At 50.1% G+C, this 19541-nt stretch overlaps 1 protein-coding gene across 1 annotated transcript in view; it reads right to left on the reverse strand.

Annotated features, from left to right (window-relative positions):
• Nucleotides 1-100: 100 nt before the first annotated feature.
• Nucleotides 101-19541, reverse strand: part of LOC108667539 — a 29714-nt gene continuing 10273 nt past the window's right edge. The window contains exons 2-7 of the mRNA XM_047880243.1: nt 9096-15009; nt 7868-8043; nt 6829-7019; nt 5518-5680; nt 4643-5034; nt 101-4334 (exon numbers count right to left, since the gene is read on the reverse strand). Coding sequence (XP_047736199.1) covers nt 101-4334; nt 4643-5034; nt 5518-5680; nt 6829-7019; nt 7868-8043; nt 9096-15009 — 11070 coding nt within the window. The remainder of the gene's footprint in view (nt 4335-4642; nt 5035-5517; nt 5681-6828; nt 7020-7867; nt 8044-9095; nt 15010-19541) is intronic.

Consider the following 19541-nt stretch of genomic DNA (forward strand, 5'->3'; position numbering starts at 1 on the left):
ATTCTCTGGAAATTATTATTACAAGATGCGCTTTCGTATCTTGCTATCTAATTCAGAACATTTGCAGCGCACATATTTATTTAGATTGCTCCTGAGTTCTTTATGTACAGCCTACGACACACGAGGTTGTTTTAAAACAACGGCGCCCGTCACCCTCCGTGCCAGGGGGCGTAAGGACCCGCAACGTGGGCGCTGGGCCTCTGAGGACACCAAGACGGTGTGGGGTGCACGGGAGGAGTGCGAGGTCTCGAAGGGTCGGAGAGTCGGGGTGACATGTGGGAAGGCAAGGGTGACTGGTAGGGTGCGTGGGAGGACATAGCGGTTTGGTGGGAAGGGTGTAGCGGTAGGGGCGAGTGGTGAGGTCCTGGGCTGTAGGGAGGAGTGAGGCCAAACGAGCCCACAGGATACACAGGGTTGTTGTGGTTACTGCCGCTATTGGAGAAGCTGCTGGGGGCACCGCCTGGTAAACTTGAACCGCTCGAAGGACCAGCAACGAGTAACTGCTCACTGCAGGGCTGGATTCGTTGACAGATAAACTCCCCACACTCGAGCTGCTCCCACTAATGCTGCTGGGGCTGAACGGTCGATTGCTGCCCACATATGGGCTACTCTTCAGGAAGTTCGATGACTGGACGTTCATCTCGCTGTGGTAGCCCAGATTTTGGTTCTTAGGGGAGAAGGCATTGGTTGCTTTAGAAATATCGTGACTCAAAGGATGAGGAGAGCTTGGGGAACCTTGAGATTGTGAATGTGGAACTGGCGAAGGCCGTGGTGAGTTGTATGGATGAGGGGACTGGTTGGGGATGGAATGTGGTAGCACACCGTGATGACTTGGAGACTGGTTAGGATGCGAAGATTGTCCTACGCCTGCGTGGTATAAATGTGACGACTGAGAGAACGGTAATTGTCCGCCAGAAATATGTTGTGGACTTGGAGACGGAAGAGGAAGGGATGAAGCAGCAGGGGACTGTTGGGCGTGCGGGGATAGGAGATGAGGTGACGGTTGAGGGTATGGGGATTTTAAAGAGTGAGGAGATAATTGGGATAGTGGCGAAGGATGTGGAGAGAGCTGAGAGCAAGGGCTTTGTAAAGGATGTGGAGAGCACTGCTGAAGATGATGGGAGGGCGAATTGTGAGCGCGAGGAGATAGCAAATGTCTCGGTTGTTGCATTTGATGGCAACCTTGCTGCTTTTCACCGTCGTCCCGTGAGGTAGCTGGGGCAGGGGGCTCGTGTTTGACCCTTTTATTAGCGTTTCCTCCTGTTGTCCAACCATCTCCACTGCTGGTCTTCCCCGTAGCCTCGTCAGCGGACTCCCCAGTCCCCTCCTTGCCGTCAGCCATGTTGGGGAACACGAATCCCTCTTTGATCATCTGCTTCCGTTTCCTCGGGGATGGTTCAATTTTACCCTCTTTAATAAGTCTATCCATTTCAGCCTTTTTCCTTTCCATTCTCGCCTCGAATTCTTGGGCTCCGTGATTACGATAAATAAGATTCTTGTGCTGATAAAAAACTAAACTGATTCTTTTCGGGTCGCGTCTGTCGGGACACTTGAGGGCCGTTGTCGAGTGCAGCTCGTGCTTGGCGCACTCGAAGAGGACGGAGCCGTGAGAGAGAGCGATGGCGACGCCTCCTATTGAGGGGTCAGCAAAGCTGGCCAAGTTGTCGCTATATTTGATTATAGTGGACTGGGGACTGGGAGGGCCGTTTTTCATGCTGCTTCTCGAATGACAGTTGACATTCATGTCGTAGCCTGCAGGGTAATAATTACTTTCTTCGTTATTGCAAGCATTGCGGCGGAAATCGTTAATGCCGCTAATGGGGCTGGAGTGATAATTTTGTTGATAGGCGGTGTTACTGAAGGGGACTTCTCTAGGCGATCTCATGTATGGTTTCTGACAGAGGAAAGGCTTCTGCCCAGGGTCGCTGGAAGGGTCGTAGGCTGGAATGTGTTGAGTTCGAGGATTGCCAGAAGGCAATGCGATGCTCGGATTTGTCATGGTGCAAGCTTTATTTCTCTCGACCATACCAGGCAAGTTGGATAAACCGAAATTGGCTGGCCTTTTTCGGCTTTGTTGCTGTGCGTTAGGCAGCATTTGCCCCACGTTAGGCTTCATTGCCATGGGTTTTGGTTTCAAGTTTTTGCTGGACTCCAAGTCGAAACTTCCTCCTTGTTTAGTCTTCATGATAACGTACTCAATCGTGTTTTGAATTGAGCTAATGGACGAAGATACCAGGTGCTTGGATCGATTGTTTTTGGCAGCGCCTCCTCTACCTCCTCGATTGGGTTTACTGAAGAGGCTGCCGGAAGAGCTTGGCCACTTGCATTCTGCGTCCATTTCTGTACCAGGGACCGTGGCGTATACGTCTATAGGGGTACTTCGTCCCGCCATGAAGTACGCACCAGACGAGGAACTTGAAGCAAAAGAAGAAGCGGGAGAATAAACACTTCGACTTGGATCTTCTGATAACTGAGCATGAGGATTGTACAGAGGCTCCTTGTGAAAATCATTTCGGCTAGGAGATTGAAAGGAAGAATTTCGGCCATTCGCAAAATGGAGACCATTATCTCGAGAGTTTATCAATGACCGGTTCAGTTGGGCTGCAGGGCTGCTGCGAGACCTGGCTGGCGAAGGCATGGTCTGATTACAAGCAGCCAGAGAATCACGCTCTCGTTTATCATCACCTTCTGAGGCGCCGTCAGCTTTGTTCGGAGAAGAGCCATCCATGGATCGCGACGTTGGTCTGGCAAGGGACGACTCTGGATTCTCGTACCCTACGTCCGTGGACCTAAATTCGTAGGTTTCGACAACTCTGCCCTTGATGTCGGTTGAGTGAGGTCTCGGAGGCGTTGCTTTACAAGATGAATCCATTGCAGTGGGCGTCCCGCCACTGCCCTCATCCTGGCTGCTGGGACTGGCGATGCTGTCACAGGGGTCTGCTGGGGTGACAGCGCTGGCACTGTGGCTGCTGCACACGCCACTGTCAGTGTTGGGACTAGCAGAACGGCTCAAATTATTAGTGCATATATTGTCTGGACTTCTGACATAGCCATCACAACCAACAGCATTGCTGCCGTCCACAATTGATTCTGGAGAAGATTTTACGTTGTCTTCAGCCGATAAAATATTTCTAGCTCGAGAACCACTAGCTTCTTCATTGCCAATAAACGTGCCTGGACTGGTTAAATGTTCCGAATTTGCAGCTTTAGGAGCATTTGAATCATTAGAAGATTGTTCAAAGCACTCACTGGGACTGCCATGTTTGGGAAAATCGTTATTTGAAGAAGTCGCAGTATGCGCTAGCTGAGATTCTGGAGTGGTGACGGTCTTACTGCTAGAGCTCGTCGCGGGAAGATTGCTAACAGAAGGGCTTTGTAAAAACTCAGTAGGTCCTAACTTGTGTGTTGAAGTTGGATCAGATGAGACCTTGGAAGACCCTTGGTTAAAAATTGAACCACCAGAATGTGAGATATGAGCTGGGGATGCAAGGGGAGATGGAATGGAGCACGGGGATGTTGGAGTCATTTGAGGAGTTAGGCAGGGGATGGAGAAAGGAGAAGGGCACGAGAGAGGAGATGATGGTAATTTCGGAGCTGGCGATGGCGGGGGCGGCATGCTGTTGTGTGGAGTAGGCGGCATTTCCTCGCCGCTCTCGCAAATGTCTTCGCCACTCTCACTCATAATTTGATTCGCTATCGACGCAAAGTCCATCTTGCCACCTTCGGCCGCGCCTCCAAACAAGTCGAAGCTATCGTTCAGCGTGTTGTCGGAGTCAGTGGCCATATCCGCAGCTCCTATGTCCATCAACCAAGAATAATCCGAGTCGTTGAAGTCCACGCCGTTCATGATGAGGTCCATGTCGGCAGAAGAGGGTGAAAGCGACCTCTTCGAGTCAGAATCTTGTGGACTCTTGGGCGAAAATGGAGCATCCATGTTATCCATGAGTCCAACTCCACGCTTATTGTCAGACTTGGCCAGTTTATGATCGGACTTCTTATCGTCAGCCATGCTGTGGTACATGGCGCCCCTCTTCGCGTCTAAATAAGCTGGGCTAGAGCCTGGCATGACTGCCTTAGGCCGCATAGCTGGGTTGGGGTAGCCGCCTCTCATGTCCACGCCAGGACTCATGGCCATCATGGCAGCGATGGACGGTTCGGAACCGTCAGAATATCCTAGAGAAGAAGATCCTCTCTTGCCTCTGCTCACCCGTCCCCCACGGGAGCCTCTTCCCCTCCTTCCGCGACCTCGGTTGGGGTTGATCCCGCGGGCCAGGAGCGTCCGCGCCCTGCAGGATAACATAGGTTCCCTCCGCAGCCGCAGTTCACACGGGTACCTGCAAGTCAGATTATTATTAAAACAAAGTTGCTTACTTACTATTGTTCATGACAGGTCAAATATTATTGAGGAAGGCTGTCGACTGACACGTTTACCACCATTATTAAATTGACGGTGTTCAAGTGCGATTTAAACCGTTTTATTTGGAAGCTGCATTGCAGGGTGAAAATAATTTCTGCTCAACAAATAAAAAATACAATAATGAATGCAATAAAACAATAAAGTTAATGCAATACAGAATGCAGTAAGATGATAAATGCAATGCAATAAAAAGGTCAATACAGTAATGAAGACAGAAAAACGCACTTGTTGAGTATCTCCAGAGCGCCAGACTGCTTCCTCTTGTCGATCTCTTCCTGCGTCTCGCCGTCCTCAGAGCTGGGCGTCGCGTCGAGCCTGTAGAGCGGCAGCACGTGCAGCTGCTCGTCCTCAGGCTTGCCCAGCCCCCGGTGCTTGGTGAGCGTCACCACGACCGTGCAGCCGTTGTTCATGTTGTGGAAGTCCTTGTGGCTGTGCGCACAGAAGTCCATGCAGGCGGTGACACCCGTCCAGGGGCGCCCAGGGAGCTTGCCGAGCCTGCACTCGAGGCTGTCCTCCTCCATGGCCGTCTGGTTCTTGTAGGACGCGGGCGCCATGCTGCGGTACACGGGCGCCAGGCGGGTGCTGAGGTCTTGGAGTTGGTGCTCCAACTCACACTCCTGTTCAGGACGGGCGTCAGTATAGAACGTTTTAACTCTGATTTAAGCTAATATGTCTACCATTAACTCTTATTTTAAACACGAATAACTAACTCTTAAACTCCACGTCAATTAGCAGCAGCCGCTGCAACTGAAGCAAATGACTTTGCAAGACTAAGTAATGGGCAACATCAGTTTACTATATATATACACAATACAGTATACACACAAGACACAATAGGCACTCAGTGTGCATTAAATTGCCGAAGAATGAACCTAATTTGTAGACATATATGTATATAATAGACACTCGCATAACTCACGTAGCGACTCAGTTCACTCTTCACGTAGGTACTCACTACCAAATCAAGGGTACTAATCCAAGATAAAAGAGAAGGGCGGAACAAAGGTAGTGTGAATAGTGAGAATGAACTACTAACGCTTCTCAGAGTGATAAACAAATATGAATATGAGTACAAAATAGGGTTAATATGGTAACTGTACCTGAGCGTCGTCGGAAAGTTTGAACTTCCTGGTGTGCTTGGACCGCGCAAACTTGCACGTGTTGTAATACATGGACCAGGAACAGCCGAAGCTGAACGATGCACCGCTGCGTTGACTGTCCAAACCTTGGCAGATGCAGGTGCGCTCGTCGTTACTGCCGCACCTGCGCACACAACAGGTTAGTGAGTGGTGAACAACTGCATGCAAAACAGGTTAGTGAGTGGTGAACACCTGGGTACACAACTGGTTAGTGAGTGGTGAACACCTGGGTACACAACAGGTTAGTGAGTGGTGAACAATTGCATGCAAAACAGGTTAGTGAGTGGTAAACACCTGTGCACACAACAGGATAGTGAGTCGTGAGCACCTTCGCTCACAACAGTTTAGTGAGTGGTGAACAGCCGCACAAACAACAGGTTAGTGAGTGGCAAGAATTCGTGTGAGGGCGAGCAAGACCAGGTGAGTTGAGTTGAAACATGTAAGTGAGGTAGGTTGAAAGGGTGTAAAATGGGTGAGACATGTAAGGGTGAGTGAGACGAGGGTGAGTGAGACATGTGAGGGTGAATGAGGCATGTGAGGGTGAGTGAGACATGTGATGGGGAGACATGCGAGGGTGAGACATGTGAGGGTGAGTGAGACATGTGATGGTGAGACATGCGAGGGTGAGACATGTGAGGGTGAGTGAGACCTGTGAGGGTGAGTGAGACATGTGAGGGTGAATGAGACATGTGAGTGTGAGTGAGACATGTGAGGGTGAGTGAGACATGTGAGGGTGAATGAGACATGTGAGTGTGAGTGAGACATGTGATGGTGAGACATGTGATGGTGAGACATGTGATGGTGAGACATGCGAGGGTGAGACAGCCTGGTCCTGTTCACTGTGCAACAGACTGCAAGTGCCTGGTCCTGTTCACTGTGCAACAGACTGCAAGTGCCCGGAGTGTTCACTGTACATTAGGTTGCAGGTGTTCGATTACGTGATGATATGCGGCCTAACCACATGCATACCAGCAATCACTGGCGATGGCCTCGTCTTTACTCATCACTTGAATAATAACTTCGATGAACTCAAACGACTGACATATGAAATTAATTTGAATTCATATAATTAGTTAGACTTGAATTAGTCGCCCACAGACCACCAAAAAACGGCCTACCAGACCTCCAAACAGCATACCAGACCCCCAAACAGCCTATCAGACCTCGAAGCAGCTTACCAGACCCCCAAACAGCCTATCAGACCCCGAAGCAGCCTATTAGACCCCCAAGCAGCTTACCAGACCGCCACACAGGCCCCAGACCCCTTCACACCTGCGTTCCGTAGGGCTGGCGAAGGCGTTGAGCTTGTACACGAGGCTGCTGTAGAGGTTGTCAGCCACGCCCGCGTGGACGCCCTCCCACGCGACCAGCGCCACCACGATCCACGTGGCGGGGCACGAGTGATGCAGACGACGCTTCACCACCGCCAGCACCTTCTCCTCCTCACCACCACGCCGGATGATCTGTAAGGGGAGGGGGCGACGTCAGGAGTTAAAGTGGCAAAGAGGGGAATATTTTAGAGGGAGGCGTCAGTGGCTAAAGCGGCTGAGGAGAGGGAGAGAAATAGAGGGAGAAGTGAAGGGGAGCGTTAGGAGTTATAGCAGGACAGGGGGAGGGGGGGGGAGAGAGGGAGGATGATGACGTCAGGGGTTAAATCAGCTGAGGGAGGGGGGAGGAGAGGAAAGGGAGGGGATCACGTTAGACGTTAGAGTGGCAGAGGGGGGAGGGCCGACGTTAGGAGTTGAAGCGCCTGAGAGGAGGGGGGGGGAAGGATGGGGGGCAACGTTAGAGGTTAAAGCGGCTCGGAGGGTGAGAGGAAGAAGGGGATGGGGGGCGGTGTGCCCCGTGTAAACATGGGGGTGGGGGCCGTGGGGCGGAACTGCCCTGCGGCCGCGTGAGCTATTCTTGAGACGCGGCCGCCACACGAAGATGTTTTTGCTACATGCCACATAATGCTGGCACCCTGCTGGCGTCAGCATATACCTAGTGACAGCACCAGCCTCGTGTCAGCACCAGCCTCGTGTCAGCACCAGCCTAGTGTCAGCACCGGCCTAGTGTCAGCACCAGCCTAGTGTCAGCACCAACATAGTGTCAGCACCAGCCTAGTGACAGCACCAGCCTAGTGCCAGCACCAGCCAAATGGGAACACTGGCAATGCTCATGCTGACATCAGGTCGCTGCTTGCTATGGTCACGCTGCCTTCGTCGTCTACCGTCCTAAAGCTCTTGTGTAATCACAGCACCAAACTAGGCAACGAGTTAGTGCCAGCTGGTAACAACACACTAGCTCCCCATCTGGCGTCAGCACTCACCCATTTCGCCATGGGGCAGCCGGCGTCAGTCTTGCCCTCCCTGCCCGTGTAGACGACTTTCTCCATGCGTATGTGGCGAGCGGCGTAGCCTGTGCTGCAGTGCAGCGCGTGGCGTATGTCGTGCAGCGTACGCCCGCAGCCCAGGTGGCTGTAGACCGGCCCGCAGTCCGGCGTACCTGTGCGCACACACGCTAACTTATTGGGGGCTGTGCGTGTAACGTGTTAGAATGAGCTGTGAACGTGTAACGTGTTAGAATGAGCTGTGAACGTGTAACGTGTTAGAATGAGCTGTAAACGTGTAACGTGTTAGAATGTGCTGTGAACGTATAACGTGTTAGAATGTGCTGTGAACGTGTAACGTGTTAGAATGTGCTGTGAACGTGTAACGTGTTAGAATGAGCTGTGAACGTGTAATATGTTAGTATGAGCTGTGAACGTGTAATATGTTAGTATGAGCTGTGAACGTGTAACGTGTTAGAATGAGCTGTGAACGTGTAATGTGTTAGAATGAGCTGTGAACGTGTAATGTATTAGAATGAGCTGTGAACGTGTAATGTATTAGAATGAGCTGTGAACGTGTAATATGTTAGTATGAGCTGTGAACGTGTAACGTGTTGGAATGCACGTACAGAGTTAAAATGTGATGTACAGACGTACGGTGCTACACGAGAATGTGCACTTGTATTGCACGGCGCGGACATTTGACCGCAGCTGTGCCCTCTGACACATGCACTGCATCACAGCACAAACATTGAATCAAGCACTGAATCAGAACACGAACCAACACTTTGCCTTGCATCTCAGACTAAGCCAAATGAGTTGAAAGTTTCCATTTATGAAATACCTTTAAACTTCGTGCATTGTTGATAGAAAGGTATGAATCTATTCTCCTTAACTTACTACTACTACTCAATAGACCTGTCACATTGTGATTATTTCATGTTTAACTGTCGTTTAGTTGCCAAATTAGGTATTAATGTCTGCTTGTGATTTTTGGTTACTCGATTTACATTCTAGGGTTCTCGAACTGACGATCCAGCTGGAGTCTGACACGTTTTCTATCATAACGATATGGTTAATTTCTGTGCATCTTTCTTCGTTTTTTAAATACCTGGAATAAACTACTCTATGATATTAGACAAGTAAACAAATCATCAGTACTATGATTTCCATAGTTATACAATCGCAGGCTACATTAGTTAAAGGTACGCAGATAAGAATAACTGACCTGGAGGCACGAGACACGTGCACTGCGGCACCAGCAGCTCGTTAAGGCGGATCTTATCCTTGTGCAGCTTCTCTTCGTCGCACCGCAGGCGCTCATCCAGATTCGGGGATGCGCCCCCAGCGTCGCTACTCGGGGCAGCGAGGGGGCTCTCCTCAGCGCCTCCACTGGAAGGTGTAGCTTCAGTCGGTCCGAATGTAGCTTCATGTGGTGCATATGTAGCTGCAGTTGACACCGATGTAGCCGCAACCGACGGGGATGCTGCCTCAGTTGGGTCAGGTTTGACTTCTGCTGGGGCCGATGTAGTCTCGTCTGGGTCTGATGTAGCCTCCACAGGTTCAGATTTCGCCTCAGCTGTGTCAGACGTAGCCTCAGCCAAGTTAGATGACGATTCAGCTAGCATGGATGTAGCTTCAGATGGCACAGATATAGCCTCAGCTTGCTCGAATGTAGACTCAGGTGGCACTGACGTAACTTCGGCTGACACAGATGTAACTTCGGCTGGCTCAGATGTAACTTCGACTGGCTCAGATGTAACTTCGGCTGGCACAGATGTAATTTCGGCTGACACAGATGTAACTTCGGTTGGTACAGATGTAACTTCGGACGACACAGATGTAGCCTCAGCTGTCACGGTTGCAGCGTCTGCTGGTTCTGAGGGTTCTTTTTTAATAGCGTCGGCCGTGAGGTCACAGCTGTTCATATCCGGAATCTCGGCCATGAGCTTTGGGCTGAGCTTTGAACCACATGAATTGCTGTGGTCATCATCCGTAGTTTGATTTTGATCATCTCTGTGATCTTGCTCTTCTTTCTTTATCTGGGTGGTGTTTGTATTGCAGGATACATCTACTTTCATCTCAGTAGATTGCTCGCCAGATTCTTTCTTGATGACACATTCTTCCTTCAACAACTCTTTTTTTATTATGTCTTCGTCGGCAGGTTCTTGTTTAAGGAGCGATTCATGCAAAGGTGAGAGAGCTTGACACGAGCCTGGGACAGAGCGAAGGCTGCACGCTTCGTCAGACGACTTCACAAACGCAGCCTCGGCTTCAGGTACTTCAGCCGGACTTTCTATGGATGCATTGGAATTACATTGTTGAGGGCTACTGGAAGCGGCATAAGTTTGTAAAGATGGAAGTTGCGCACTTTCGCTCATAGGGACAACTTGTTCAGGTTTCTCAGAAGGTTCGTCGAAATGTTCAGTGGTTGTTTCTGCTGCAGGAGGAGTACTAATTGACGCGGAAATGCCTTTCTCGTCCGTGACAGGGTTCCTCATAACGCCATCAACTGAAGGGAAGTCCACTGCGTCCGCGTCACCTTCCGATGGCCGGAGAACCTCATCTCTAAAGCCTCCGTCATCTGACGACACGTCTTCTGATTTGGCATCTGTAGGTGTTGGCAATCGGGGAATTTCGTTGAACCTTGTATCAATATCAGGGCATTCTTTATCATTCATTTCATCGAAGGCTTCTGAAACTTTTTGGAGATGGCAATCGATGTTGGTATCGAGGTCGGTAGGTACATTTCTGAGTTCGCAATCAAGTCCACATTTCGGTAGAGTTTTATACTCGTCATCATCTTCGCCTTCGTCAGCAGGTCCAGAAGAATCACCAAGGACATTGCTGTCGCTGTCAGTGGTTACACTGCTACTGCCTATACCACTTTCACTAGTGTCCCCTCCACTACAACTTCCCCGCAACTTGTTCGAGTCATCGAGACATACGTCTGAACAATCAATCCCATCAGCATGATCTTCTGAAGATTGACAGGCGTCAGAGCAATCTATTCTATCAGCTTGGTCTTCTGAAGATTGACACGCGTCGGAGCAATCCATTCCATCAGCTTGGTCTTCCGAAGATTGACACGCGTCGGAGCAATCCATCCTATCTGCATGATCTTCCGATGATCGACTGTTCATGACATCCTCACTGATGCTAAAACAAGGTCCAGAAGGTTCCATAGTTTTACATTCTGCTGAAATTCTTGCCGTTCCCTCTTGATCTGCATTCGAAAAAACTTGACTGTTGCCGCGATGAAACAGATCGTGAGGACTTGCTGGGGGAAGATTCGAAGTGGGGGAAGTTTCCTCCTTAGAGTCGCTGAACTGACTCAGCTGGTTACATGCATCGTCAGGATTTGGAGTAGCTACCTGAGACGAACCGTGAGGCGAGTGTTCATTTTTAAAGTTATCAGAATCAGAACAATAACTAGAATAAGAATTGGTTCCCCTAGGCAAACTCAAGAAAGAACTAGAAGTGGTGATGCAGCTGAAATTGCCGGCACACGATTCACTAACAGTACTTGCAACACTGCTGTAACTTTCGAATCTACCTTCGCTATTGTTACATTCGGATGAATATATACGATTATTATTATCGTTACTGCAGTAACTGCCGGACGTGCCTTGCTGCAGCTCGCATGGGTTGTCAGTCGCCGCCAAGCTTGCAGACGCAGAGGAGCAGCTAACAGAAGTAATGGCATTAAAACTTGAAACGCTATTACTGCCCGAAAAACTTGATGTGGTCGTACAACTACCGTATGAACTTGAACCAATACTACCGCCATAACTTGCTATTGGGTAGTTATTGTAATTGCCTGACACACTGTAACTAGAGGTAGCGGAACTGTAACTTCTTGCAACGCTGTCACTCATGTCGTACTTAGGAGTTAGTGACGATTCCCGAGAGCCTCTCCTAATATCTGGTAACTCGTGGGACATGTCAGACCCGAACATAGTTTCCATCTTCGCTAACGTATCGATGGGCTTTTCTTGTACCTCACTCTTAACACTATCTAAAAATTGGGGACCTAAGTTGCGCTCAGCTATATTCACATCGCTAGGCAGTCTTCGACAGTATTCTAGTTTCATCTCACCGCCGTTGCAAGCGTTCAGATGATGATGGCTGTCCATGTCGATGCTTTTACGGTCGTCGGACATAATCGATGGGTGCTTGATAACCTCGTCTCTCGTCTCCATCTTAAATTGCATCATGTCATCTTTGTAGCATCTCTCGATGCCAAGAGGCTTTGTCTCCATCAACATGGAATCAGGAAACTGGGCTCTTGGAGGCATCATCTGTTGCTGCGATTGCAACTGTCGCTGTCTGAAAAGCTGTTGCTGTTGTTGATGGAAATGCATCTGATGTTGGTGAAACATTTGCTGATGTTGATAGCGTTGATCATAAGTCATGTCCATGTGGTGTTGCCCCTGCATGCTCCTGTAGCCGAAGCCAGGGGACTGCATGCGTGGATATTGCTGTTGATGGAACGCCATCCGCTGGCTGGGGAAAGGGGGACAGCGGTCGCTGAAGTGTTGCTGAGGGTGAGGATACTGCCAATGGAAGTTAGGCCCAGGGGGTCCGGGGGGCATCATAGCACCGGGCACGCCAGCATGAGGTCTAAACTTGGGGTGTGGCATGAGGGGCATGGTGCTACAGGCTGGGGACTGACTTAAACACGTGGTGGTGGAGGTGACCACAGTGTTGGGGGGGCCGAACACGGGCTGTGGCAGGGATACCGGCGGTGGGGCGGGCTGGGCTTTGGGTTTACGGGAGCGGGACTTGCGTTTGGGGGCGGCAGGAGGGGGCGGAGGAGTGGGCTTTTCAGTGGGAAGAGTCTGTTGTTGGGAGAGCGATGGTTGCAGCACGGGCTGTTGATTCTGTGAAAGTTGTTGTTGTTGTTGTTGCTGCTGCTGCTGCTGGAGCCTAGCTTTCTGGTAGTTTTCCAGGTGTTGTTGAACCGCCGAATTGGTACACGAGCTCTGATCTAGCTGCTGCATAGGAGTCCGAGCTGAAAAATTGGACATCATCGAATTTCTAGGATTTGATAGTGGCTGCTCAGCTGATTCCTGCTGCTGCTGCTGCATGCGTTGTGTCTGTTGCTGCACAGATGACGGCACGTCCGGTGTTTGTAAATTATCAGCATTGCACAGCTGTTTCTGGGGTGAACATGATGTTGAAAGTTGCTGTTGTTGTCGTTGGCAAGGCTGTGATTGTTGCTGAGATTCATGTTGTTGTTGCCGTTGGCAAGGCTGTGCTTGTTGCTGAGACGTATCATGCTGTTGCTGTTGTTGTGATTGCGAGTTTGGCCAGAGTTTTTCAAATTGTGAAACTTTGGCATCGTGTTCTTGCTGTATTTGTAGTTGCTTTTGTTGCCATTGAAGTTGTTGTTGCTGTTGGAATTGCTTATGTAGCTGATGTCGTCTCTCGTAATCTTGCTGAGGATTGCTGTACATCAGAGACGACTGAGGCAGCTGTTGTTGACAGTGCTGCTGCTGCTGTGGTGGCATCTGCTGCTGATTATAATGCGGTTGATGGCACTGAAGCTGCTGTTGGCAGGACTGTTGATACTGTTGGTGCTGCTGAATCTGTTGTGTCGCTGGAATGTTTTCGCGTCCTGTTCTGTCAGCCCCAAGCCCTGGGGTTCCATCAGCCCCGAGCCCCGAGTTTCTATCAGCGCCAAGCCCTGGGGTTCTTTCAGACATTTGTTGCAGCGTGGGGAAGGCAGGGTCAGGAGGCCCCTCGGAATGTGTTAATGCACCGTCACCACCCGCACCCCCAACAGGAGTGGCGGGGGTGGTGGTAGGTACCCCAGAACCACCAAAAGGTGATGAAGGGACCACCTGGGTGCCGTGGGTGTCGAGGGGGTGCCTGGAGGAGGGTTGCTGGCCTCCGTCAGCACACGCACGTCTGTCCGTACTGGGACTGGTGCTGCTCCTGGCCCTGCCACGCCGAAAATCCGAGCTGCTGGTGTCGGGCGGCGTTCCTTCGGTGCCTCCGTCGGGAGGCGCTCTCGAGGGTGGGTCGCTGCTGCATTCTGAGGTCGCGGTGGTGTGGAGGGCCAGGGAAGTGGTGGTGGATACGCACGAGGAGGAGGAGGATGTGGACGAGGATGTGGGATGTTGGACTACAGAGTCCGCGACGCTCTCTGTAGTCCTAAAGGCTAAAAAATTCTGCTGCTGTTGTTGTTGCTGTTGCTGCTGTTGTTGCATGGCCGCTGTGTCGTGCAACATGGCTGAGGTGTCGTCCGTCGTGGCCACCGTGGACACGACGCTACCCGAGAAACGGACCTCCCCCAGCGAGGAGGGGGATGTGGGGTGAGACGAGCAGCCTTCTATCTCCCCTCCGCCTGAGGCTTGCTGCTGTCGAGACATGAGCATGTTCTTGAGACGAGACTGAACTCCTGGGGAAGAAGAAGGGGGCGACGTGAGAGACGACCCCCCGTTGCTGAGAGCTTGTTCTTGTTGCTGTTGTTGTTGCTGCTGTTGTTGTTGTTGTTGCTGATGTTGCTGTTGCTGCTGATGTTGCTGTTGTTGTTGGGACTGCAGTGACCCATGCTGCATATGTTGGTGCTGCATGTGCTGCTGCTGCTGCTGCTGCATCTGCTGCATGTGCTGCTGGTGGTACTCAGCAGGCTGGTAGGAAGCCGTCAGGGGAGTCGAGCTCCCCGTACCCCCGTTTCCCGGGGCGGCGGCGTGGGGAGGCATGAAGGCTGAGGAAGCCGAGCTGTACGAGGGGTTGGTGTGGGGAGAGAAGTGCCCCTGGGGGACGTATGGGGAAGCTGCCGAGCTGTCGGGACCCACAAACTGATGGGCGCTGTAGCCGTTGCTGTATTGGGCACCACCCGATGAGAAGATGGGCTGTGGGTACTGATGGTGGGGCAGGTGAGGAGTGGCACCCATGCTTGGGGGGTGGAATGCCCCCCATTGTCCTGGCTGAGGCTGAGAGGGATCAGCGGGCCACACTGAGGATGGGGGATACCGTCCATCCCCACGCATGAAAGCTGGGGATGGTTGGTGCGGGGTTAGAGTGTCTGGGGCCATCGCCCCCTGTTCACTGGGGTCCCCAGCGCCGGGGAAGAAGGGGAGCATTCCCCCCATGGCAGCTGCTCGACGGTCCATCTTGTCTCCACGGGGTGGCTGCAAGCAAGAAAGAAACAAAGTCAGAGACCGCACACCTCTTAGCTTAAATAATTAACAATGATGGGTGAGAATAAGGAAGCATACAGACGTACAATTTATAATAAAATAATTAAGGTAGAATTTATTATACAATAACTGAGGAAAGAAGTGACCTGCCCCGGCAGCGCACAAAGGCAAAATGACGGGAGTTGAGACAACAGGGCGATGACAAGGGCAATACAAGGAGGACAACAATACAAGGAGGACAACAATACAAGGAGGACAACAATACAAGGAGGACAACAATACATGGAGGACAACAATTCAAGGAGAACAACTATACTAGGAGGACAACTATACTAGGAGGACAACTATACAAGGACAACAATACCTGGAGGACAACAATACAAGGAGGACAACAATACAAGGAGGACAACAATACAAGGAGGACAACAATACAAGGAGGACAACAATACAAGGAGGACAACAATACATGGAGGACAACAATTCAAGGAGAACAACTATACTAGGAGGACAACTATACTAGGAGGACAACTATACAAGGACAACAATACCTGGAGGACAACAATACAAGGAGGACAACAATACAAGGAGGACAACAACACAAGGAGGACAACAATACAAAGAGGACAACAATACAAGGAGGATAACAATACAAGGAGGACAATATTACAAGGAGGATAACAATACAAGGAGGACAATATTACAAGGAGGATAACAATACAAGGAGGACAACAATACAAGGAGGGCAACAATACATGGATGACAACAATACAAGGAGGATAACAATACAAGGACAACTATACTAGGAGGACAACAATACAAGGACAACAATACCTGGAGGACAACAATACAAGGAGGAATACAAGGAGGACAACTATACAAGGAGGACAACAATACAAGGAGGACAACTATACAAGGACAACAATACCTGGAGGACAACAACACAAGGAGGATAACAATACAAGGAGGATAACAATACAAGGAGGACAACAACACAAGGAGGATAACATTACAAGGAGGATAACAACACAAGGAGGACAACAACACAAGGAGGATAACAACACAAGGAGGACAACAATACAAGGAGGACAACAACGAGCGTCGTCGCGGCCGCCGCTGAGAGCGCGAGCCGCAGTCACGCCGCCGCTCTCTGCTACGCGTTAAAGGTGAGCCCTGACACGTCGAACCCTAACCCTGAACCCTCGTCCTGTGAAACCTTGTCCTGTGAACCCTAACCCTGAACCATCATCCAGTTAACCCTAACCTTTCACCCTTATCTTATGACCCTAAACCCTTGTCCTGTGAATCTTTACCCTGAACCCTCGTCCTGTGAACCCTAACCCTGAACCCTTGTCCTGTGAACCCTGACCCTGAACCATCATCCAGTTAACCCTAACCTTTCACCCTTATCTTATGACCCTAACCCTAAACCCTTGTCCTGTGAATCTTAACCCTGAACCCTCGTCCTGTAAACCCTAACCATGATCCATCATCAAGTTACCCCTAACCTTTCACCCTTATTTTATGAACCCTCGTCCTGTGAACCCTAACCCGGGACCCTCATCCTGTGAACCCTAACCTTGAACCCTCGTCCTGTGAACCCTAACCCTGGACCCTCATCATGTGAACCCTAACCCTAAACCCTCCAGTTGAACCCTAACCCTGGACCCTCATCCCGTGAACGCTGGCATCGCACTACCAACCAGCAACTGAAGCTTCATCCTAATAAATTATCTTGGTCAAGCCGAACTCTGATCTGTTGACCTACAGGAACTTTGGTAACGTGGGTAACTCCGTCATCAACGTGAGCGGTACGAGTAACGTACGAGATACGATTAACGTACGAGATACGAGCAACGTACGAGGTACGAGTAACGTATGAGGTACGGGCAACGTACGAGGTACGAGTAACGCACGAGGTACGAAAGAAGCACAAAGCGCAGGTACGAGAAAGGAAAACGCCAGCCTAGCAGCTGGCGAAGCTGCGTGATCTTCCTGGCTGTGTGAAGACCGTGTGTGCGGTGCCGTGGCGTGGACACGCACGACGATGGTGCGCCACACACAGCACCATGAGCACCACACGCAGCACCATCAGCAGCACCATCAGCAGCACCACACACAGCACCATGAGCAGCACCACACGCAACACCATCAGCAGCACAACACGCAGCAATTCCCTAGGCCGCTCCTGATCGATGGCCTCACCGAAATCAATGCCGCTGCTGCTGTCATTATTGCTGCCTTCACTGCTGCTGCTGTCACTATTACTGCCATTACTGCTGCTGTCGCTGCTGCCATTACTGCTGCTGTCGCTGCTACTGCTGCCATTACTGCTGCCGTCGCTGCTGCTGCTGCCATTACTGCTGCCGTCGCTGCTACTGCTGCCATTACTGCTGCCGTCGCTGCTANCTACTTGGAAATAAAAATTTTCGAGATTCGCCCAGCCGCTCACTTAATATTCTCCCCGCCGCTGAAAATATCCACGTTTTCCATTTCTAAAAACATTGAAGGTGCAATCTTGCCTGCACTAATTCCTCGTCTGCGACCACGTTCCTCGGCCGTCGTATATTTTGTGGCCTAATTATGAACTGAAAGGACCGGCCAGCAAGGAGAAGGTTCGGTCCAGGCAACAGACTAAATTTATGTCTTTCTCATACAAGAGAGCGTAAATTTACAGCTCATGACCTCGCCAACATTAATCCTCAATTGCAGCGGGTACTGTATTTTTTCAATCCCGGCCATTATGTTCTTATAATTAGCATAAATTAAAAATGGTGAGGCACTGCAAAATTCTTTGCAGCGGTTAATTATGAATTTCAAACATGAATTTTATTAATATATTGATCAATTTGCAATAAATGTTTCCATTTGAAAATTAGATTAATTCCATTTAAAATGGGAATTACAAAATTCAGACTTGATTTAACATATCATAAACCCAAAGTGGATGCAAGACAAAAACTCAGCTCGAAAATTCAACGAATTAATCATGATAAAGAAAGATGTTAATTTGAGAGCTTACACGATTCAATAGAATTTCACGAGGAAAGGTCTAATAATGGCAAAATTTAATTAAATGTAGACTGAAGAAATCTCATTAGAATTTAATAATAATGTTACGAAATTAACCTCAGTCAACAAATGAAATTTATTCATTTCAGAAAAACCGTTTTCAAGCATCGCTCTATGAACTAATTATGAAATCATTGACGCATATAGTGTTTACAGAAATTTAACTAAAAAATTAATCAAAGAACACGACCTCCAATTGATCCTGTTTTAAGATGGACCGACGTTGCATTTGGAGAAATTAATTTAATTATGAGCTTTAAAATTCTCACTATTTTATTTCTAAACTGCTGGGAAAATATCTGCTGCATTAATAAGACTTCAGTTAATAGGAATGTCTAACGAAAGTCGCTATTTTATCAACAAAATTGTTACTAAAAATTTCACCACCGTAAATAACTTTTTTATGAGTTGCTATTAAGCATTCCAAACCATTGAATCCTAACAAAATCAAGCACTTAATTTAGGAACCGAAAATTATCTGCCCGCCCTCTGTCGATATAATTTCAATCGATGGAATTATATTAGCCCTGTCTCTTATACACATCTAGATGTGTATAAGAGACACCCCCTACCTCATGCCACACCCCCCGACCCCTACTCGCTCTCTGCAACATACGACGTCGTTATTACGCAGCACAATTAATGCTGTGTGGCATGACGTGCTGTGTGGCATGACGTGCTGTGTGGCATGACGTGCTGTGTGGCATGACGTGCTGTGTGGCATGACGTGCTGCGTGGCATGACGTGCTGCGTGGCATGACGTGCTGAGTGGCATGGCATGCTGAGTGGCATGACGTGCAGTGTGGCATGACGTGCTGTGTGGCATGGCATGCTGAGTGGCATAACGTGCTGTGTGGCATGACGTGCTGTGTAGCATGGCATGCTGAGTGGCATGACGTGCTGTGTGGCATGACGTGCTGTGAGGCATGACATGCTGTGTGGCATGACATGCTGTGTGGCATGACATGCTGTGTGGCATGACGTGCAGTGAGGCGGCATGCTGAGTGGCATGACGTGCTGTGTGGCATGACGTGCTGTGTGGCATGACATACTGTGTGGCATGGCATGCTGAGTGGCATGACGTGCTGCGTGGCATGACATGCTGTGTGGCATGGCATGCTGAGTGGCATGACGTGCTGCGTGGCATGACGTGCTGTGTGGCATGACATGCTGTGTGGCATGACGTGCTGTGAGGCGGCATGCTGAGTGGCATGACGTGCTGTGTGGCATGACGTGCTGCGTGGCATGACGTGCTGCGTGGCATGACGTGCTGCGTGGCATGACATGCTGCGTGGCATGACGTGCTGCGTGGCATGACGTGCTGCGTGGCATGGCGTGCTGCGTGGCATGGCGTGCTGCGTGGCATGACGTGCTGCGTGGCATGACGTGCTGCGTGGCATGGCGTGCTGCGTGGCATGGCGTGCTGCGTGGCATGACGTGCTGCGTGGCATGAC

This window comes from Hyalella azteca, unplaced genomic scaffold (assembly GCF_000764305.2).
Source record: "Hyalella azteca isolate HAZT.00-mixed unplaced genomic scaffold, Hazt_2.0.2 contig5068, whole genome shotgun sequence".
NCBI classification, from domain to species: Eukaryota; Metazoa; Arthropoda; class Malacostraca; order Amphipoda; family Hyalellidae; genus Hyalella; species Hyalella azteca.